Below are 22,301 nucleotides of genomic sequence, written 5' to 3'. Positions count from 1 at the left end.
TCCCCGAGGCCTTGTGGCAGCAGCCCCGTCAGCGAGCTCTGCCCCGGCCCGTCTCAGCCTGCACGCGAGGGAGGTGGTGACAGCCATCCACTGCAAAGCCCTGCCCTGCAACAGCTCCAGGGCCACTCTCACCAGCAGAGAAGGTGGCCTCAGGAGCCACAGCCTGATGCAAACCCGTGCGTTACGGAGTCCGACCACAACCCATGCAGGTGCTGAGGGGGTGTTATGACACTTCTCCCCCAGCACGGGGGAGGTTGCTGGTCCTCCCACCACTGCGGACTGACAGGAGGGACAGAGTCCCACACGGCCCACCCCTCCCAGGCTATATGCAGGACACCCTGCGCCACAGGAAGGAGGCCATGCAGCACCGAGGGGCTCCCTAGAAAAGCGCTTTATTTGAGCAGGGAGGGGAGTGGTTGCACACTTGAGTCCATCCCAGTGCCGTGCCCCCTGCCTGGCCCCTCAGTCCATCGCAAGCTCTCAGTCTCTCCCCAGCAGGCACACAGATGTGTCTCAGTCCTGTGTCCTCGGCTCTCGGCCAGCACCGCCAGCCAGCGCCCACGGCAGTTTGCGCTGCAGCACGGCTACTCCGTGACCTCGGGGATGACGCTCACCAGCAAAGTGTCATAACCACGGCGCACCAGCAAGGCCAGGCTCTGCTGTGTCCGCACTGCCTCGTAGACATCCTCTGCGCGGCGCGTTGCCTGCCCGTTGATCTCCAGCACAACATCGCCTGCCTTCATCCCTGCCCTGGAGGGAGAAGGAAGTCAGGAGTGCACAGCAGGCGAAGCAGATGCTTCCATCCTCCGGGAAGGAAGGAGAGCCAGGCACTACAGGAAGCTGGGGCTATTGTGCCAGGCATTCCTCCAGCTCCACAGTTAGCTTGGCCAAAGGGATGTTAAGCCCAGGCAAGAGCCACCAGTCAGCTTCTGCTGCAACCTGAGTGGTCTGCATGGCCCAACCCCTGCTGCTCTGGGGCAAAACACTCGGAGCTAAATACATCCCACCCTGTGTACCTGCTCTCCTAAGCCAACCCCCAAGGCACAGGTCAGCACTTACTGATGGGCTGGGGAGCCGATGATCACCTTGTGGATCAGCACTCCATAGGAAACATCGGGAAAGCTGGGGTCACGTAGCTTCAGCTCAGCTAGGATGCTGTAGAGTGAAAATCAGCATCGTCGTAAGGAGCTGGGAAGCAGAGCAGGGTTCCTGCCCAGCTACGACTGCGCAGGCTTGAAGAATGTGGTGCAGAACCTCTCCTTCTGTGCTGCTGCAGAAGTGACCAGCTGCAAACCCTGGGGGCACCCAAACACCACCATATTTCTGTCAAAAGCTAGAGAGGATGTAAGTCCTGGACACGCCAGGGAGACCTGGAAACTACCAGAGCTGCTGCCAGCTGGCTCCCAGCGTCTGGTGATCCACTCCCCCTGCCTGAGCAGCCCCACGTCAGACAGCTTTTCCTGGTATCAGATCTGCACCTCCCCTACCGCAGTCTCACTTCTCTCTCCTGCAGATAGGTCACAGGAGAAAAGCTATACCCCCTCCTTTTGCCAGACGTGTCAAGCAGGGGTATGTCTACATCTCTTCCCTGGAGTCTAGACTAAACAATACCAGTTCCTCCAGATCAGGTTTTCTAACCCTAGTTCTAAATTCTGCACCTCTCTGGATGCTACCTGCTCCTGAAAGCAGCGGACACAGCACTCTAGCTGGATCTCTCAACTGCATCATGTGAACTGCCCTCTTCTCTCAAATACTGCAGCAGCTCTGATGCACTGTAACCCCAGAAAATCCTGCACGCAGCTCCTTGCTCCCCACCAGGTACCCGTTTCATCAGCTACGACTCCCCACTTTACGCTGGTTCTTGCTGAGCCACTGTTCACAGCGCTTTCTCACCGATCACTGTGAGTTGCTATCCCTTCTCGATTTCGCAGTATCACAGCACGGATGAGGTTAGAAGGGTGCTCCAGAGGCCACCTGGTCCAACACCCTGCTCAAGCAGGGGCAGCCAGAATGGGCTGCTCAGAACTGCATCCGGTCCGGTGTTGGATGTCTCCCAGAAGGGAAACTCCACACACCCCTAGTCAGCCTGCACCAGGGTTTGAACACCATCAACAGTTAAAAAAAAAAAAAAAAAAGTGATTTATTGCGTTCAGCTGGAATCTGACGTGTTTCAGTTTGTGCCCCTCGTCCTGTCAGCGGGATGACCGATGTGATGTGAGCTGCGTATTTACCACAACCAGTCTGCTTCACCTCAGTCACTAACACAGAACCACGCGTGCCCTTAGGCAGGTCTCTCCACAAACATAACAAAACCACGGTTTTGGGCCTTCATGCCAAGAGCGGCCGTACCAGGCTGCGGTGGGGTGTCAGCCCCTGCCAGCAGGTGAGCCCCCACCCGGGCGCTCAGTCACTCCCCCCGGTGGGGGACGGAATCAGAAGGGCAAAAGCGAGAAAACTTGTGAGTTGAGATCAAGACAAGTTAGTAAGCGAAGAAAGAAGGAAGCAAACAAAACCACAAGGGATGCAGAGGTATCACCGCCTCCCACCTGCAGACTGGCGCCCAGCTAGCCCCTGAGCAGCTCCCCCAGTTTTACTGCTGGGCACAGCGCCGTGTGGCCTGCACCGTCCCTTCGGTCAGCTGGGGCCAGGTGGCCCCGCTGTGTCCCCTCCCAGCGGGAAGCAGTGTGAGGAACAGAGAAGGCCGTGGTACTGTGTATTCACTGCTCATAGCTGAAACACTGGTGTTACCAACACTGCTTTGGTCACGAATCCAAAACACAGCCTCATACAAGATTCTGTGAAGAAAATCACCTCCTGCCAGCCAGCCCCAGCACACAGCACGGTCACATCAAGGGCCTGCCTGCACCGCCACCCATCTCCCACACCGCCTGCTGCAGATGATTTAGCTCCCTCCCCAGGTGCCTGTGGCCCCCAGCTGCCTGCTCTGGAAGCTCCTGAGCTGTAATGCTGCATCTGAGCATTTGATAGCCAGTAAGATTTTGCTTCTGTAAGGGTTGCTCTTTTAAATCCTACAACATCAGCAAGTTCTACTACACGCAGCACGAAAAACCAACCCATGTTTTAACATCTCTCTAGTAACGTCCTCCAGCAGCTCCTGTTTCACGTAGAACCTGTTCCCAACAGTCAGCAGCTATTTCCTTTGCTGTTTCCAAAGTCCTTTGCTCAGCCCTCACTTACTCCGTGCTGTAAGGCAGAACAGCAGGAGCTCAGGCCCTCGCCAGCTCTATGCTAGACATTATTTGAGAAGACACTTCCCCAGCTGTATTTTTCTCTCCTCTCTAAAGAACCACGTGAATCTCAGCAGTGACTTTTCATGGGAAAAAACAGGGAGCCCATACGGGCTCTGCTCTCTGATCAGAGCCCCACCTTTGGCTGGCGGTATGAACCCTTACCGCAGTCTGTTCCACATGGTGTCCCCTTCCGCAGCAAGCTGCCCCACCTGCTCCTCAGGCACCAGCTGCAGCTCTAGTGCTGAGCACCAGCACCATCTGCTGGGCACGCCAGTGGTGCTGACAATGTTCCCTGCCCACCCTGCTGCCCCAAAATTCAAGAGGTGCTGCGCATCTCCTCCTCTGCTTGTGTGCCAACGCAAGTCACCCAAGGAACCAAGACCGCTCGTGGCATCCAGTCCACAATCCCAACCAACCACACAGGTGCCACCAGAGCTGTAGCAAGGGCAGAAGCACAGCCCTCAAACACGTTTCTGCCAAGCACGTGGCAAGCACCAACCCCACTAACATGCTGAGCCCCAGGAGTCTCTTGAAAGGTGGCTACAACAGCCAAGAAAGTAAAGCAGGCACTCTGCCTTTGAAAAGGAAAATCGCTCGGGGATGAGAGTGAAGATCCAGTGCTCTCCTGACAGCTGCATCCAGGAGGCCACAGGCAGGCGATCAGACAGAGCTGCAGCAGTTCCCTCCCAGGGCCTGCAGCACCGAGCAACGCTCCGTGCAGGGCCGCCCAGTGCTCAGCACGGTGCAGCTGCCACTGCCTGCGGAGCATCTGCCCCAGGGTGCTTGGTTTGGCTCGTATGATTTGGGGACCAGCAGAAGCAAGGGCAGCAGGTGATCCTCACATCAGACCCGCGCAGGTTGTCTGTCTGCAGTCCTCTTTGCTGACCAGAGCATTTCTTGAGATGCATCTCAAGATGGAAAGGAAACACAGCGTCCTTCCCAAGCCACAGACGCGAGGGTGAGGAGTCTCAGACTTGCAAGTCACCTTCTTCCCACTTGCCAGTGCCATACTGGTTAGGACCATGATTTCTGTCTAGAGGCAGCACCCAGCTTCGTCCTGACACGCCAGACCCTCGCTCCGCCCTCCAGGAGACAGCCATGCTGTGTGTGCCAGCTCAGCCTGCTCTCCTACCCTCCCCTACCCTCCCCAAACACTCAACTCTACTGCAGGCAAACTTGCCGTTTCTTGTTCTGGAAGTCCCCTATCCTAGAACTGCTCCTGCACCACTGCAATCCACCTGCCAGATCACTCCTCGCACAGAGCACAACCTGCCCAACATTTTCATCACAACTTTCAGTTGGCACGAGTTGGCACAATGAACACCTACTAACTACACGTTTCTGGTGGCTGCTCATTCAGGCAAGGGCGTTGCAAGGGCTCTCTACAGAACTCCTCCTAATGACAATTAAGACACCGACGTGGTAGACTTAGGGACTTTTTATCTGCTTGCACACTCTGTCACAGGCATAGAAATTTGCAGGCTTCTAATTTACCCGACACACAACTTACAGTCTAAACACAACACCAGCAAAGAGATTTTAGAATTTAAATGCTTGAGCTGCGAAGACAATCCTCCCAAAAACCAGCACTGCCAGTTAGTTTGGAAGATCCCCTCACAGTCACCATACCCCAACAAGACCGGCCTGTTGGCGCCTGATCTCAGAACACATACCTGGGCGTAAGAGTCAGCATCATCACTCCGATGTAACGGCGCTTTGTCTCCGCGTTACCGAACCAAGAGCCTGCCGATGGAAGGGACATCAAATGGCAGGGCTGCAAACAGACACGCTCAAAGCAGCACCGGGCTGAGCCAGGCGAATCACAAAGCACACACACCTCCAGGCAGACATTGCACAGAGCGGTTCTGATCCCCTACCAACAGAAAACGTCAGTTCCATTTAGCAGCTTTACAGGCACTGCGCACTTTGCTTTCTTGGTTTCAGTTGTCATTGTTTTGCCTGAGAGCACCACTCCACAACATTAACACAAGAATCAGATAACAAGAATCTGCATTAAACAAGTTATCAAAAACACTAGGGAACAAAACCAGGCACTGTTCTACAGGACTAAATTAACCACTTGTCACTTATGATACAGTTGACTTCTGTACTTGCGTTTCCGTTATGTACCTTGGCAGTACCCACAGGGCTAAGTGGCCTCCAGGTTCCGGGTCATCCTTCCCCTTTTTGAGTATCAAGAAACGGTGCACTCACCTACTCCTTGGGGACTTCACTGCAAGCTACTTGGGACACTGACAGTCTTTACCTGCAGCAGAAGCAGGCCAGCATCCTCCTTGGGGCCAGTTACTTTCATGCTCTGCGGCCACAGAAGTGGCACACAGCTTTCCCCTGGTGAAAGTGCTCACTGCTTCACGCCAGGCGGAGTAATCTTACCCCCACACAACGCTTCCTCCTGCTACGTGTGCCCTTCTCTCTGAAGAACTGCTGAGAGTCCAGCTAGGCCAGTGCTTCCCGCTTCCACCCTCCTCCTCCTGCCCTCCTTCCCCCAACGCCAGAACAGGGAGGCACCCCACTCACTTCTGCGCTGTTCCTCCTTCTGCAGGAACTTCCGCAGCCGGTCTGAGGGGATGGCAAAGGAGATGCCTGACGTCACCTTCATAGTGTTCACTCCAATCACTTCGCCATCCTGCAGGGAAAAGGGCACGATGTTCTCCAGCCCTCACCTTTATGGAGAGGAGGGGAAGCAGCACGCAAACCCGGAGCCCTGCCTGTGCCCCCATCCGTCTCCAGCCTGCCCGAGGCTGGGCAGGGACGGGCCCCACAGGCCGCAGCCACACAACCCTCCCCATGCCCTGAGAACATCAGCCGTGCTGGCCTCACCACGGTGGGGTTTGGCTCTGCCATGCAAGTTCCATCGGTGTGGGCTCCCCAGAGCAGCTGCTGAACAGGACCAAGCAGGGCTCCCACCCTAGGCTCATTCCCTGCTCCCTCCTCAGGGAGCCTGGAGCATGTACAATCCCTCCTTCCCGACAGCTCTGAGCACCCGCACAGCGCTCGCACCGAGAGCGCCCAGCCCCAGGAGGCAGAGTCCACCAGTGCACGTGTGGGAGAACTTACCAAGTTGACGAGGGGACCCCCGGAGTTCCCAAACTGCAGCAGGAGAGAGAGCAGTGAACAGGCCATGAAAGAGACACCCTCAAACAGCCCAACCCTCAGCAAGGAGGCAGAGCCCAGGGAACAGGGATCGGGCCAAGAAACAGCCAGGTCGCCAGCCAGAAACCCCCTTCTCCCAGCCCTCCATGCCCAGCTTCCTCAGACCTCACAACACCCAGAGCCCTTCCCAGGGAGGGCAGCGGGAAGGGGTGCCAGCCGCCGCGCCCCCCCCCAGCTCCCTTACGTCGATAGCAGCATCGGTCTGGATGTACTCCATGTCAGAGGTGGCCAGGCCCAGCTCCCGGCTGCCGCGCTGCGCGGAGCTGACGATGCCGGAGGTGATGGTGTTCTGCAGGGCGAAGGGGCTGCCCATGGCCACCACAAACTCTCCCTGGCGCACCTCGGAGGAGCGGCCAAGGGGCAGGGTGGGCAGCGGGCGCTGGAAGAGAGGAAGAGGGTGAGCGGAGAGTTGCCCAGGGAGCACCTCCGCAGCAATAACACGCACCTTGGGCTTGATCTTGATGGTAGCGATGTCTGCCACCTGGTCCACATCCTGCACCACCGCGTCATACTGCTCCCCGCTGGCCAGCTTCACCCGCACGCGCCGCCGGTTTGCCACCACGTGTGCGTTGGTCACAATGAGCCCATCCGGGGACACCAGGAAACCCGAGCCATTGGAGATGGGCACGTCGCGGCCCGAAAACGGGTGCCTGCAAGGCGGGCAGAGGTCACGGGGGCTGGCGGGGACCCGGAGGGGACCTGGGGCAGCAGGCGGAGGCCGGGCAGGCTGGGTGGCCCAGGCTGGTAGGCCTGGAGAGCAGCAGGGGACGGCGAGGAGGTGCCTGGGCAGCAGCACAACGCGGGGGCTCCTTCAGGTCCTCCTGACAGGCGCCCATCTCAGGAGTTTGCCCAGACGTGCACGCAGTGGGGGAACAAGCAGGAGGAACCACAACTGCACACACAATAGCAAAGGCGTAACCCCACGAGATCCACAGAGACGCAGTGGGAAGCACGCCTGACCGGAGAGCTGCACGGGACAGTGCAGGTTCTGGAGGAAAAACAGGCACGGACTTCGGGAAAGAAGTAACCTGAACATAGAGCTTTGCCTCGGAGCAGGTAAGAACCACCTAGGAGGGGACGGGTATATCCTCTTCAGACAGCTGAGGGAAGATTCACAATCACATGCCTTGGTACTTGGGGGGGACATGCACAACCCTCAGTCTGCTGCAGAGACAACAGCAAAGTACGGGCTTGGCGTAGGGTGAGGGACCCAGGGGCAGGAGACCCAGAAAGGTCTGAAGAGTTCAGTGCTTTTTTTGCCTTGTTTCTTGGGAATCCCGAATTCCTGTGCCAGCAGGCAGTACCTGTGGGAATGCAGTGTGACACAAAAGCTCAGGTGGGGACCACTGAAGCCAACTAGACATGGACAAGCCCGTGGGACCAGACAGGGTGCGGTGGGCTGATCATAGAGTCATCGAGGTTGGAAAAGACCTCCAAGATCACCCCTCTACCACCATCACCCATTAAATTGTGAGGAACAAAGCTGTGTTTTTGCAGCAGAAATGACCCCTCAGTGTCCCTCAGCACCACGTCCAACCTTTCCTTAAACACCCCAGGGACAGTGATGCTACCATGTCCCTGGGCAACCCATTCCAACGCCTGACTGCTCTTTCTGAGAAGAAACGTCTCCTCATTTCCAACCTGAACCTCCCCTGGCGCAACTTGAGGCCATTCTCTCTTGTCCTATTGCTAGTTATCCGCGAGAAGAGGCCAACCCCCAGCTCCCCACAACTGTAGTTGTAGAGTGCGATGAGGCCTCCCCTGAGCCTCCTCTTCTCCAGACTAAACAACACCAGTTCCCTCAGCCACTCCTCACAGGACTTGTGTTCCAGACCCTTCACCGGACACACTACTTGGCCTTGATGTCTTTGTTGTAGTGGGGGGCCTGGAACTGAACACAGTACTCGAGGTGCAGCCTCACCAGGGCTGAGTACAGGGGGACGATCACCTCCCTGCTCCTGCTGGCTACTCTATTTCTAATACAGGCCAGGGTGCCATTGGCCTTCTTGGCCACCTGGGCACACTGCCGGCTCATGTTCAGCCAAGCATTGATCAACATTCCCAGATCCTTTTCCTCTTCACAGTCTTCCAGCCACTCTGCCCCAAGCCTGTAGCGCTGCATGGGGTTATTGTGGCCAAAGTGCAGGACCCGGCACTTGGCCTTGCTGAACCTCATCCCATTCGCCTCTGCCCATCGACCCATCCTGTCCAGGCCCCTCTGCGGGGCCTCCCTACCCTCCGGCAGATCGACACTTCCCCCCAGCTTGGTGTGCCTGCAAGTCTGCTATCGGTGCTCTCCAAAAAGTCCCAGTGTCTAAGAAAGGCTCCCAATGCCTGGGAAGAGGGAAATATCACAACAGCCTTCAAGAACACCACGACCAAAACGCAGGCCAGCCAACTTCACCCCTGTCCTTGGGAAGGCTGCAGGGCAAGTGCTCCTGGAAACCACCTCCAGGCACGTGATAGGCAAGAAGGGGGCTGAGAGCAGCAGAGCAGACTTGAAGTCAAACCACGTGGCCGGCCTGACCGGCCTCCGTGACACGCGGCCGCGTGGATGAGGGGACAGCAGCGGACACTGACTGTCTTAACGTTAAGGAGGCCGTCAGCAAGGTACCTGCACAGGAGGCGTTCGGGCTGACGACTGGTTATTACGGACGGCAAAGCGGCTGGACTGCCGAGTCCAAGGCCCAGCCGGCGGCGGGGTGCTAACACCGCCTCCAGGACCCGACAGAGGGGCCGACGCCATTTATCGCCTCTGCTCGCGGGCAGGAGGACGGCGGCACCCCGCAGCCAGCCGGGGCACGGCAGGCAGCGGTCGGTCGGCGGGCCGCGGGGCAGAGCAGAGCGGCCGCCGGAGGGGCCTCGCGAGGCAGGAACCGCCGAGAGCTCGGCGCCGGCCGAGGCAGAGCCCTGCGCAGCGGGGGCCGTGCTGAGACGTGCTGGGGGCCGGGCCGGGCCGGGCCCCGCGGGAGCCGCGGCAGCCCCAGAGCGACAGAGCCACCGGGTCACGGCCGCCCGGCTGGGAAGGGGCCCCCGAGCCGCCCCGGCCCCGCCGCCGGCCCAACGCCACCGGCCCTGCACCGAGCCGCACCGCCGGGCTCCGCTCCCGGACGCCGCTCAGAGCCCTCCCGGCGCCGTGCCTGAGCCGCCCCCGCCCCGGTGCCCGCAGCCGCCCCGGTGACGAGGTCGCCCCGCGCCCAGCCCGTCCCGGCGGGGGCCGGTACCTGCCCACGATCTCCACGTAGACCAGGGCCGGCGCCGTCTTCTCCACCACGTCGGCAATGAAGTTGAAGGCGGCCCGGGGCGAGGCGGGCGGGGCGGGCACGGCGGCGCGCAGCGCGGGGGGGCGGCCCTCGGCCTGCCGGGCCCACAGCACCACCAGCGCCGCCGCCCCGGCGCCCAGCGCCGCCGCCAGCGCCTGGCGCCCGCCGGGGGGAGGCGGCGGCGGCGGGGGGGGCGGCGGCGGGGTCCCGGCGGCCCCGCACAGCGCCCGGCCCCAGCGCGCCGCGCCCGCCCACGGCCCGGCCCGCGCCCACCGCGCCAGCGCCGCCATGCTGCCAGCCGCGGGGCGCGCTGGGAGCTGTAGTTCTCAGCCCGGCAGGCCTGCCGGGAGGGGTAGGCCCGGCGCAGGGCGCGCTGGGAGCTGTAGTTCTCAGCCCGGCAGGCCTGCCGGGAGGGGTAGGCCCGGCGCGGGGCGCGCTGGGAGCTGTAGTTCTCAGCCCGGCAGGCCTGCCGGGAGGGGTAGGCCCGGCGCGGGGCGCGCTGGGAGCTGTAGTTCTCAGCCCGGCAGGCCTGCCGGGAGGGGTAGGCCCGGCGCGGGGCGCGCTGGGAGCTGTAGTTCTCAGCCCGGCAGGCCTGCCGGGAGGGGTAGGCCCGGCGCGGGGCGCGCTGGGAGCTGTAGTTCTCAGCCCGGCAGGCCTGCCGGGACGGGTAGGCCCGGCGCGGGGCGGGGCGGGCCGGGCCGTGCGGCGCAGCAGCAGCTCTCCAGGCCTGCCCGACGCGCAGCCTCCTCCCCGCACCCGCGGGCGCCGGGGCCCCGGCAAAGCGGGGGAGCGGCGGCGCGGTGCACGCCGGGACAGCGCCGCCCCTCCCAGGGTGCCCCGCGCGGGCTGGGCGGGCGGCGGCGGAAGATGGCGGCGGGCGGCGGGAGGCGCTGAGGCCCCGAGGCTCCGAGCGCGTGGGGATGGAGCCGGGCGCGGCGCCGGGCCCCGAGCGGCTCTTCGACTCGCACCGGTGAGCGCTGAGGGTGCCGGGTGCCGCTGGGGCTCCGCTGCGGGAACTGTGGGGCGCCCCCGGGGCCGCCCGGCGGGAAGGGGCGTCCCGGGGGCCGGGCCGGGGCCGGGGCCGGGGCCCTCGCCGGGCCCCGCGGGGTGGGCCCCGTACGGCGTGGGGGCGGCTGGGGGTGCAGCTGGGGGTGCCGCCGTGTGACCCGGCCGTGCCGCGGGCCGCCCCGCCGCCCTCCGGCTATGGGCGCTGCGCTGTGCCCCGCAGGTTGCCGACCGACGGGTTCCTGCTGCTGGCGCTGCTGCTCTACGCGCCCGTGGGGCTCTGCCTGCTCGTCCTCCGCCTCTTCATCGGCCTGCACGTCTTCCTGGTCAGCTGCATCCTGCCCGACAGCGTCGTGCGGCGGTGCGTGAGCCCGGCTCGCCCCGGGGTGGGGGTGGGGGGGCGGTGCGGGGCACCCGGTGGGGCTGGGGGGCGCCCGGTCTGGGGGCCTGAGCTGCGGAGGCTGGGCTTGGGCGGAGGTTTACAGGGAGGTGGAGATTTAAGAACATTTTGTCCCAGGGACCCATAAAGGCGCTTTCTCTGCCAAGATCAAAGCTGGCAATTGCCTCTTGTGTGCTCAAGGTTCGATCAGAAGCACGTGGATCGCTGGATGTCCTGCTAGGAGACTGCGTGGTTTGCTGCCCTGTGTTGCGTGCTGTAGCTCTGCAGGCAGCTTTTGGCTCCAGCTGCAGCCCCCTAACAACTCTTGTCCCATACATTTGCCACATCGTTACCGTTTTGTACCAGTATATTTTTCTAAATCACATAAGTTCCTAGGTTCTTGTTTGAAGGGTATTTTGAGACAGCTGTTGCTCAGACTGTAGGACTTGAGGAAACCCTTTTTCTCACCTGTAGGTTTATTGTACGTGTGATGTGCTCAGTGCTGGGATTGTTTGTGCAGCAAAACGATCCCCAGCTTCGCGACGTCAGTGTGCAGGTGTACATTGCCAACCACGTGACACAATTCGACCACAATGTCATCAACCTCCTGACCTCATGTAATACGGTGAGTAACGCAGAGCCAAGGCTTGGTGGGCCTGGAAACATCTCTCTGCATGAGAAGCGTGCAGAGAGCTGTTTCAGAACTCAGGTATTGCCCTGAGCCTTTTCCGTTCTTGTGGGTTAATCTAGGACTGTTCAAGCCACGACTCTTTGCTTCCTGTGGCTCGGTTTCGTGCTTGCATGAAAAACTGAAACAAGGCGAGGGGCAACAGGAATTGGTGAGGGTTACAGTGGGGAGGGATTTTATTGGGAGTGGGCCTTTTCCAGCATCTGTATCTTTTTGTGGCCCTTGGGGTAGGTGATGTCAGAAGCAGGGTTGGCCGTGGGCTTTTCTCACAGCGCTGGGTGCTGCATCTGGGTGCTGGCTGCCCTGCACAGGCAGCGCTGAGAGAAGGTGCGCCCAAGCAGAACAGCGTGCTCGGGTTGTTGTGGTGGGCTGGCAGCTGTGTAACTTTCCCTGCATTCTCATGAAGTTTCCTGTGCATGGAGTTCCTGAATCCATAGGCTCCAAATGTGTCTGGGAGTTAACTGCTATAATATGTCCTGAATGGCAGTAGATTTGGTCCTTACCTGGAGAAAAGTAACTCTTGGAAGCAGTATATCCTTCACCAAGCATCCTGGGAGCTCCTAGAGAAAACGTGGGGAATGTGGCTGTCACCCGAGGCGGGGAGCAGTTTGTTTCTTGGATGGATGGGATACGATCTAAACTGAGGATCAGGAATCGAATTCCCAGGAAGCTGGGGCCCGAGCCGCCACTGAAGCCTGGCGGTAGCTTGTTCTCTGCTGCTAGCAGTGTTAGCATATAGGTTGCTCCCTCAGCCCCCAGAGGCATTCCTGCTAATAAGCAGGAGCTTTGTCTCCCATTAGCACCTGAGAAAGTAGGCCGTGAAGGGAGGACAGGGTGTCATTTCTTCCCTGTTCTTGTCCTTTCCTGCAGCCTGCGTTGAATGGTGCTCCTGGCTTCATCTGCTGGTCACGGGGGTTCATGGAGTTGGGAGTGACAGGCAGCCGAGCAGAGCTGGTGGATTCCCTGAAGGCGTATTCATCGCACAGAGAGAACCCGCCGCTGCTGCTCTTCCCAGAGGAGGCTGCCACCAACGGCCGGGCTGGCTTGCTCCGCTTCAGGTGCTAGGAACGAGCGATCCTGCAGCACCTGTCTTCGGGGTTTTTCAGCTTTGGGGTTCACTGGCAGCTGTCCTCTTCCTTTTCAGCTCTTGGCCGTTCTCGATCTTGGATGTGGTGCAGCCAGTTGCCCTACAGGTTCAGAGGCCTTTGATCACCGTGGTGAGTCTGGTGGTGCTGGGCCAGGAGGAGTTCTGGAGGCTGTGTGAGGGCGTCTGTGGTGTCGCTGACTTTGCTTCTGCTTTGAAGGCTGTGGGTAGTGCAGCCTGGCCTGGTTCCCTGTCATCCTGGGATGAGCTTCTCGTGTTTGCAGTTTGCTTTTCAGCTGCCTTTTCTGGAGAACTTGAGCTAACTAAATCAATATTCTTTTAGTTACGCTCAGTTTTGATAGACATTCTTAGTGGCTTGGCTGTCTAACGATACGCCATCTGGCTTCCATGACTATCAGCGCCTTACACCCTCTTGGTTAGTTCCCTTCTATTAAAAAGTTCTGAAAGAACTGCAGCCCCCCTGGAGACTGAATGACGTACTGGAAGTTTTGCAAGGCTCTCCAAATCAGGTTCTTGAATTCATGCCTCCTAAGTGCAGATGTGTAATGTGATGCAACGTTAGCTTCAGAAAAATGGCAAAGTTCATGACGGGTATACTAGTGCTGCTAAACAGACTGCAGTAAAACTGCTCTCATCTTATTTACAGTGAGGTTGTGTTGAATTTCTTACTTCTTGATGCGGCTTATGGGCTTACTTGTTTAAAACACCTGTTTTGTGTTGGTCAGACGCTTCACTGGGTTTTCCGTTTTCATCTTTTTAAGGTGGCAGGATGCACCAAACAGGTTTAAAGCCACTTGCCAGCAGGTCACAAAACATCACTGCCCGTAGTAGAACCTCAGCAGGCAGGTATTTTTCAAGTGAGTTTCTGTTAGCAATTAGTTCTTTGTCACGTGCTATTTAGTGCTCCTGTCCATGTTGTAGACCACGATATTGAGATTCTTGCTGGTGCAATTTGGGTTAGTGGATAACGAACAAGCTGGGTTACTGAGGCGATCCCGTTGTTCCTCACAAGTCTAACACGGCCTGTGGATGCACAACAAGAGGAGTAGCTGGTATAGCAAGGAAATGGTGTTAGCTGCACACGTGCAATGGTGACAACTGCTGCCTCAGTAGTCTGCGAAGCTCTGGTAACCCTGCTGCCAAGAAAGTGGGACTACTAGAGAGAGCTCAGGAAGGCTGTAAGCATGGTGCAGAATCCACGGACCAGGATTTGAAGGCATTCAGCTTAATCAGCTTATCGGAGATAAGGCAGAGAGGTTGAGGATAGCTGCTTGCACAGTGGAGAAGTGGCTGAAGAGTGAGAATTTTATTCAATTTTTTTGACAAAACACAGCAGCAATCTTTGCAGGTGCTGAAACTAGATACTGTTAGTACACAAGTTCAATTTGGGATTAAGAGGTAGTTTTCTAACAGTGATGATACTTTAAATTTTTGTATGGCTACTTCAGTGAGGTGGGACAGATGCCCTGTCCTGGGTTGTTTGCGATGAATGTGTTATCTTGTTATGGTTTTGATTCCTCTGAGAAATTCTGTGAAATGTGACACGTTGTAGGGAAATCTTCAGATTTGTCTGTCCGTCTTTTTCCTTCATGAATGTTAGGGAGAACAACGTGCACGTAACTGCTTATTTGGTGACGATGCTGGTTATAGTAATTTCTTGGCTCAGATTTTTACCTTCAGAAGCTAAGTAGGATTTTTTGCCCTTCGTACAAATTGGCTAAGTAAATCCCAGTGGATTTCTTACGTCATTTTAAATCATCAGAAATTTCTCGGGACTGGAGATGGGATGCTTTGGATGGTTCGATCAGTGCTTTACAGAACGCTTGCTTAGATACTCATCTGATACATATATAGAGACACAGACACCAGTCTGAGCAAACCCCCAAAGCAGGGTTTAGGAAACAATTTTCTCTAGCTGCAGTTGGCTGGAACCTTGAAGGGAAGGTGTCGCTCTGTGGCACATGGCAGTGTTACTTTGAAGACTGGCTCTTGGGATCACTATAAGGCTTTTGATTTCAGGCTTCTTAGGATCTCAAATCTGTTTATTCAGGAGATGAGTTATTTATTTTACCCTTGGTGGCTGTGGTTTCTGAGCTTCTCTCATTTATAGCACCTTTTCCGGGCTGTTGAATAAACCAGGTGCAAGGCCTGTCTTGGAGCTATGATGCTTTGGTAGAGGATGAAGTCACAGGCAGAAGAAGCCAAGGGAGCTACGTTACTGGCTGTAGACTTTGAGATGTTTCCACCAGCTTGTGGAAAGTCTGGTTACCTGCGGGATAAAAGTAACCAACTACAGAGATCCTAGAAACAGTGTCCATTTGATAGCAAATTCATTAGAATCATTGAAAAGTTTAGGTTGGAAGGATTCTCTGGGGCTCTTCAGTTTGGCTGTGTGCTCACGGTCAGACCAGCTCCTGAGTCTGAGCAGGCTGTGTCCAGCTGAGAAGGGTGGAGAGCCCTCCGCTTCCGTGCACCTGCGACACTGCCCAGCCACTGTCTTCTGGCAGGCATCGCAGTCCTCCTTAGGGAAAAGGTTATTTACTAATTTTCGGAAATAGGAAGACGGTAATGAATTACAGCTTGTCTTTGATGATTTATCTTCAAAGAGAAGAGTCGTTCTTAAAACTTCACAATGCAAATTGCAAATGGAGAGAGAGAGCTTGTGGGAGCTGAGACATTACGCGGGCTGTTCCCATCAGCATGTGATTCCCATTGTGATTCTCAGGGAGCGTTAATAGGTCTTAAAGCATTTTCAGTCCTTTCTAAGGGCACGGTCCTTCAGAGAATGTGGGGATATTGAGGGAAAATCTTGCTGTCCTAGTGGGAGGAAAAGATGACTTGGAGCAGTGAACATTGACTCTCTTGCTCTGTCTGGCGAGGGCTAATGAAGGTGAATCTGCCCTGGGGCTTGCCCTCACTGTGCTCTGGGTTTGTCCTTCTCTCTTGCCCACTCATCTGCATCTCTGCCCACGTATCCGTCCCCCACTGCCAGGCCTTAGCTCTGCTCTGCCCGCCTGCTTCCCCGAGGGAGACCTGAGTAGCTCATGTTTTTTGGGCCATAACCTCATTGTGCTCTTTTCCCCAGAGTGTGGCTGACTCCTCCTGGATTACAGAGCTGCTCTGGACCTTCTTTGTTCCCTTCACAGTTTATCAAGTAAGGTACTATCTCTCTCTCTCTCTTGCATTTGGGGCAGGGTTTAGGGTGGGCAGAGAGCCTGACTTTTTGCGACCATAGTAAGAGGTCTTCTGGTATGCACTAACGTGCACCCTCGTTGTGGTATCACAGCATGGCTTTGTTCAGCATTATTGTTCTGTGCCAGGTCCTTTCAGCCAGCTTCTGAAGTGGAGAGGGCTCTCAATTCCTGCTCTCAGTTGGTGAAGGAGATGAATCTCACGGGGCTTTTATTTCAAGTTTGCTGGGTATATTTTTGAAGTTAGATCCTCTGCTGTAATTCACCCCCGGGCTGCTCAGGGTGTCCCATGGGTGACGCCCTGCAAGCAGCTCAGTCCTCTAGCATCTGTCTCTTCCCTGCAATGCCTTGTGAATTGCAGAGGTGGTTCAGACACAGTCCAGGCTCGCCTGGGCCCCAGACAGGTCTGATTAGCTTTGGTGTAATAAGGGTCTGGAGGCAGCTGAAGGGGCTTGGAGATGAATTCTTTCCAGTGTGCACTTAGGGGCTGGGGTATTTCGGTAAAGAAAAGTCTTTAACGTTTCTTCAGTAAAGAAAAGCCAGCTGCATCGGGCTCGTGTCTTGCTGACGTGTTTTCTACTCCCATGTAAATGGCAGCATCTCCTCATTTGGGGCCCCTCTGGGATCTTTATTAGGAGATACCTTGCATGTTACGCTTGAGTGTTAATAAAGATTAGATGAGCCGCTTTTGTCCTCTGGGTCATGCCTTGCCCCTAATGTGTATGCTAGTGGTAAGGTTTGACACTCGTCTCGTGGGAAGAGAGGTGGGGTGAGCAGGGAGAGCTGAGGTGGGGATCACACCGTTGCACTGTTGATCCCGGATGGGGCTGGCTCCCCCAGCACCCCTTGAAGCAGTCAGCCCAGTGCTGTTGTCCCCATTCAGGTGGATGCCGTCTGTCCCCAGACGAGCTGAAGAACTGAGTGAGGATTTTGCGCTCCGAGTTCAGGAGGTAGGAGGGTGATGTGGGAGAGGGATGTGTAGGACTACTGCGATTTGGGATGGTCGTAGAGGAGAGTGGGGTGTAAGGAGAGTTGCAAAGGGCATTTCTGGATGGGTGTTTATTGGTGTGATGGGAACTCCGGCCTGTATTTATCGCCCCTTATAATTATTCAGTTTTTCCATGGCCTACTTGCCATCCCCCATTTATCCTTCCTGCCAGTTATCAAGGGTCTCCCTATGTAGCTCAAACCTCTCATGCTAAGAGCTCCCCTTTCATAATATCACAAATAAACAGTGGTTGTTTCTCCACCTTTCCCTTTAGTGCTGGGTACATCATAGCTCCTGTACCAAAGATCTTGAATCTCCGTGTCAGCCTGTTTTGGCAGGATGATACTGCATACTCCTGGTCCTTCATGTGCTCCGTGCAACACTGAAATGCATCACTGAGGCCCTGGAGAAATCAATTCCCTGTCCTCTCCCCCCTCAGTGTGGCTCCAAGCAGACCTGTACATCTGACACACTCCTTGCAAGATGAGAGTGCCTGGGTCATGCATGTTGTGTGTCGTGTACATGTGACCCTTCTCTACATTTCTGCAGCTCTTGGCCATGGAGCTGGGTGTGGTATCCACACGGCTCACTGCAGCAGATAAAGCTGAACACATGAAGAGGCTGAGACACACGTCGCTTCTCCGCTTTGCCCCAGGTAGGTGTCCGGGCTGTGGAATGGCTGCTTAGGCTCTGCCTTTGGGGAAGCCTCAGTCTGCTCTTGGTTACTTACACGTGGTGGGAGAGGAGAAGAGGTGTGACATCCTCCAAGGGACGGGGGTACCTGCGTGCTCTAGGTCGTGGGTGTTGCTAGCTGTAAGGGGAGGATCGCCACTCCTCAGCACAGATGCGATGGTGGTGTGCAGGAGGTCCTGCTTTCTTATCACCCCTGTTCACAGAGGAAGTGGAGCTGGTGCAGCTTGACGGCCGTGTACCTATAGGACGCCTTCTTGTGCCCACTCTTCTTTCTCTTGCAGCCTCGAGCCAGCCTTTGGCAGCCAGGCCCACGTTGCCTTCCAGCCTGCCTGGTGTAGGGTCCTTTGCTCCTGAGGATGTGCGGATCACAGCAATGGCTCAGCGGGTCAAGGAGGTGCTGCCTCATGTGCCTCTGGAGGTCATCAGGACAGACCTGGGTAAGCATAGGCCTAGGGTATTAGCAGGAACACAAGATTGCCTTCCATGCCACGTCTGTGTGATACCTGAAAGCAGAAACCCTTGTCCCTGCCGCACTGTGGAGCGTGATGGCAGCAAGAACATGCTACAGTCCGGAAACTCAACTTCCTATCTGACACATCCTCTGTGTTCCTACAGCCCAAACAAACTGCGTGGACACCACCATTGCCAACTTGCTGGAGGGGAGAGTGCCCTTCTTCCCTGAAAGTGAGGCTGGTGCTGACCTGCCTGCCCCGTCTACCTCCCAGGCTGCAGCTGCTTCTGGCATCCAGGGCTCCGTAGCAGTGCCTTCTCCCAAGGTACTTTTGGTGGTTGTAACGCTTCCCCTGCTCTGATGGTTTGCAGCCAGAGCACAACGGCCTGTGTTTGGAACTAGCCATGATGTCAGGGGAACCGAGCATTTTAAATTGGAGACCAAATTGGCATGCTGGGTGCTTACAGGGCCAATAAGGAGGTTTCCTGGCTTTGACTGTCTCCTGATGACTCTTGTGTTTTCTGTTCCAGCCAGCTACAAAGCAATTCGCAAAGTCCCCGGTGGAGCGGCATCTGTCCTTGCAGGAGCGGAAACGAGCGCTGTACGATTATGCCAGGAGGTGAGCATCGACCCCCTACCCACCCTGTCCCCAGGAGGGTATGCCCCAAGCGAGGCTCAGCCTTTGTTGTGCCAAGGGACCTGTTCTTCTCTGGATCGAGGTGGGGTGGGGCTGGGGCAGTGAACCATGCTGAAGGAGAGAGGAGGCCGGTGTTTGCCTGCTTCACCTCTTCCAAGCGTGTAGCCTGTCGTTGTTCCTGGGAAACGCCGGATCTCCTGGACTGTCACCGGGCTTCTGGTTGTGGGGACTGGGTGGGATAGAAGCTGGCTGCCAGAAACACAGTTTCTGAGGAATGAGGCTTAGCCAAAAAAAAAAAGGGGGGGGGGGATTTTGTTCTTTGGTGTAACAGATTTGACGGATAGAAGTCATTGTGAGACTATAGGTTTTGTTGTAAATAGTATTGATGCTGCGGAATGCTCGTTTTAGAAAAGAAGCTTGCTGTTTGGCAACAGGGATAGTGTAATTAATCTTCCTCAGTGTAGCTGGAGAATACTAACAGAGAACAGGGAGTGAGTCTGACCTCTGTGCGTGGTCTGGATGAGGCAAGTATTGGGATGAGTGTCCAATTCTGACGTGTGGTACTTTTTTTAGAAAAGATACTGAAAACTCAGGATGAGTTTGGAGAGGAGCCACAAAATAATACGAGGGGAAGTGAAGTCTGTTAAATTTACTGTAAATGAGATGGCTCACTGTATGTAATTATCTTTCTGGGTGAAGGAATCAGGCTCTTTAATCTGGCAGAGAAAAGCAGAATAGTAACTAATGCCTAGAAGTTGTAGGCTTATTTCTGAGAAGGAAATCTATTAATCAGCGGAATAAGCTTCCAGCAGAACCAATGGTTTCTTGGTGTAGGTGTCTCCAGGTGAGCCTGGCTGACTCCTTAGAAGATGGTAGAGATAACAGAGCCTTTGGTTCAGGCCAGAGTGATAAAAGGCCAACTGCTACAAGGTGAGGTCCCTGATCAGTAGGGTCTTGCAGTAAAGGGGAGATTCCGTCTGGTGCCGAGCTCAGGTGTAGCACTGAGCTTTGCTCCAGAGTGCTCATGAGAAGGTTCTGAAGACTCAGGGAGCAGTTTAACCTTGGAGATCCTATGGCTTTACGACATTGCATCAGTTGCTCCCTACTAGAGATAGCTTAGGAAATTCCCGTGACTGGATGTTGAAGCTAGGCAAATTCCAAGTGCCCTTATTTAAAGGGCTGGTCCTACTTAACTGCAGGTAGCTCATGGTCACCAAGAATTCAAAGAGGTCTGTTTTTCTGAAAGATCACTTTAATTTAGGGGAATTATATCTTAGAGTAGCCCTGTGGCTACTCTAAGAGAATGTTAGCTATTCTAATAGAATTCTAATTCTAATAGAACGTGGCTATTCTAGAGCGTGTTAGACTCCATCTTCAGAGTTAGGGAATTACAGAATGGTTTGGGTTGGCAGGGACCTCTGGAGGTCATCTGTTCCAATTGCCTGCTCAGGCAGCGTCGCCTAGAGCCATTGTCCAGGACCACGTCCAGGTGGCTTTTAAGATCTCCAGGGAGGAGACCACACAACCTCCGGGCAGCCTGTGCCAGGGCTCTGTTACGCACGCAGCACAGAAGTGCCTCCTGATGTTCAGAGGGAACCTCACATTCTGGTTTGTGCCCATTGCCTCTCATCCTGGCACTGCGCAGCACTGCAGAGCCTGGTGCCATCCTCTGTGCACCCTCCCCGCAGGTATTTATGGATATCAGTGAGGTCTCCCTTCAGCACTTCCCCAGGCTGAACAGTCCCAGCTCTCTCAGCCTCTCCTCACAGGAGGAAGGCTCCAGTCCCTTCATCACCGTTGTTGCCCCGTGTTGGGCTCTTCCCAGCACATCCTGTTCTCTCCTGCTCTGGGGGGCCCCGCACTGGACCCCATGCTCCAGGCGCAGCCCCCCTGGTGCTGAGCAGAGGGGCAGGATCCCCTCCCTCCACCTGCGGGCGATGCTCTGCCTGATGCAGCCCAAGGCACCGTGAGCCTTCTTTGCAGGAGGGCCCATCGCCGGCTCGGGTTCAGCCCGGTGCCCGCCAGCACCCCTGGCTCCTTTTCTCAGAGCTGCCTCCAGCTGGGTGCCCCCTGCCTGGCCTGCAGTTCCCTGGGGTCTCCTTCGTGCCCTTCCTCCAGCGCCTCTTTGGGCGCTTCTCCCAGTTGATGTGATCAGGCAAAGCCTATTGAGCGTGGCCTCGCAGTCACATCTGCCGTCTCCCTCGGCACTCGTGGGTGCCTCCCATCAGGGCCCGCGGCCTGACTTGTGTCCTGTTGGCTTAAGGAGTAGTCCCTGGCCTGATCCTCTTCCATCGGGGGCACGTCTTCCTTGGCCCAGCCATTCAGCCTGGCCTCTGGGACCCAGGATTCCTGGAGGCCCTTCTTCTAGCGAAAACTGAGGCAAGGAAGGCACGCGGAAGCTTTACCTCTTCCCCGTCCTGTGTAGCCAGGTCCCCCTTCTCACTCAGCAAAGGGCCCGAGTTTTCCCCGGTCTCTTCCTGCTGTCAGTGCACAACAAGGAGCACACCTCGTCCCCTCAGCCCCCGTAACCCGAGCGCAGCGAGGGCTGAGGGCTCCCGCCGCATCCCGTGGCCGCGACCCGTCCGGCAGAGGCAGGCCCGGGAAGCCCGTCCCGCGGAGGCCCCGCTTGGCTTTGCGCCGCTCTCCCGCGCGCGTCTTCCGCGTCCGCGCCCGAGGCTCCTCCGGCTCCTGCCTCGCAGCGCCCGAGGCTCCTGGGTGCCGCGGCGGCCCTGCTCGCTCGGAGGTCCCGGCCAGCCTCGGCCGCTCCGGGCTTCGAGAGGAAGGGGGGGCGCAGCGGGAGCTGGGCGGGCAGCCGCGCCCCTCGGCGGCCTGACCGCGGAGGGGGCCGAACCTGCGGCTGGGGGCTCTGCCGCGCAGCCCTGCCGGGGCCCCGAGGGCTCTGGGGCCGGCCCGAGGCGTTACTTAGCCGCGGCCGGCCGGGCGCTGCCGAGCCCGGGGCCGGCCGCTGGCGGGGGGCGCTGCCCGCCTTTGTGCGGGGCTCCCGCGGCGCGACCCGCCCTGCCCCGGGGCCGCCCCCGGCCCCGCACCGGTTGCCGTGCGGAGCCTCCCGGCGGCGGGGGGCTCCGCACCGGTTGCCGTGCGGAGCCTCCCGGCGGCGGGGGGCTGCGGGCCGGGCCGGGGCGCCGCCGGTCTCAGCGGGTCCCTGACCGCGCTTTCCCCGCAGGAGGTTCGCCGAGAAGCACGGCGCGGCGCGGGCCGGCGGCAGCCCCTGAGCGGAGCGGAGCGGACGGGACCGGACCGGACCAGACCGGGACCGGCGGCGGCGCGGGGCTGGGGGGCGCGGCCCGGCCCGGGAGTGCCCGAGCCCGGCGCGGCGGGGCCGGGCGGCGGCGGCGGCAATAAAACGGCGGTGGAAGCAAACGGCGGCGTGCGGGAGCGGGACGGCACGGGGGGGGCGCCGGGGGGGGCACCGGGGGGGGCGGGGCACCGGGGGGGGGCGGGGCACCGGGGCTCCG

The 22,301-nt window shown here is 57.6% G+C and overlaps 2 protein-coding genes across 7 annotated transcripts; one reads left to right on the top strand and one right to left on the bottom strand.

Moving 5' to 3' along the window:
- Positions 1–376: 376 nt before the first annotated feature.
- HTRA2 (HtrA serine peptidase 2) lies at positions 377–9,978 on the bottom strand. The gene is made up of 7 exons (XM_035571001.1): positions 9,650–9,978; positions 6,610–7,075; positions 6,330–6,362; positions 5,790–5,898; positions 4,925–4,994; positions 1,060–1,155; positions 377–750 (listed from the first exon to the last, which is right to left on the bottom strand). Exons 1-7 carry the CDS (start codon positions 9,976–9,978, stop codon positions 585–587), a joined length of 1,269 nt encoding a protein of 422 aa, XP_035426894.1. The 3' UTR covers positions 377–584.
- AUP1 (AUP1 lipid droplet regulating VLDL assembly factor) lies at positions 7,851–22,204 on the top strand. 6 transcript variants are annotated; one of them, XM_035570994.2, is made up of 12 exons: positions 7,870–9,035; positions 10,917–11,054; positions 11,547–11,697; positions 12,631–12,818; positions 12,905–12,977; positions 15,951–16,024; positions 16,940–17,006; positions 17,594–17,699; positions 18,019–18,174; positions 18,353–18,513; positions 18,719–18,807; positions 22,010–22,204. In XM_035570994.2, the coding sequence occupies exons 1-12, from the start codon at positions 8,980–8,982 to the stop codon at positions 22,056–22,058; spliced, it is 1,308 nt and encodes a 435-aa protein (XP_035426887.1). In that variant the 5' UTR covers positions 7,870–8,979; the 3' UTR covers positions 22,059–22,204. The 6 variants fall into 6 exon arrangements, with proteins under 6 accessions (XP_035426892.1, XP_035426890.1, XP_035426887.1 ...); XM_035570995.2 differs by lacking the exon at positions 7,870–9,035 and adding an exon at positions 10,505–10,658; XM_035570997.2 differs by lacking the exon at positions 16,940–17,006 and having other exon boundaries at positions 7,852–9,035; positions 15,951–16,019.
- Positions 22,205–22,301: the final 97 nt, after the last annotated feature.

This window comes from Cygnus atratus, chromosome 4 (genome assembly GCF_013377495.2).
Source record: "Cygnus atratus isolate AKBS03 ecotype Queensland, Australia chromosome 4, CAtr_DNAZoo_HiC_assembly, whole genome shotgun sequence".
Lineage (NCBI taxonomy): Eukaryota > Metazoa > Chordata > Aves > Anseriformes > Anatidae > Cygnus > Cygnus atratus.
This window is presented reverse-complemented; position numbering and strand designations above follow the sequence as displayed.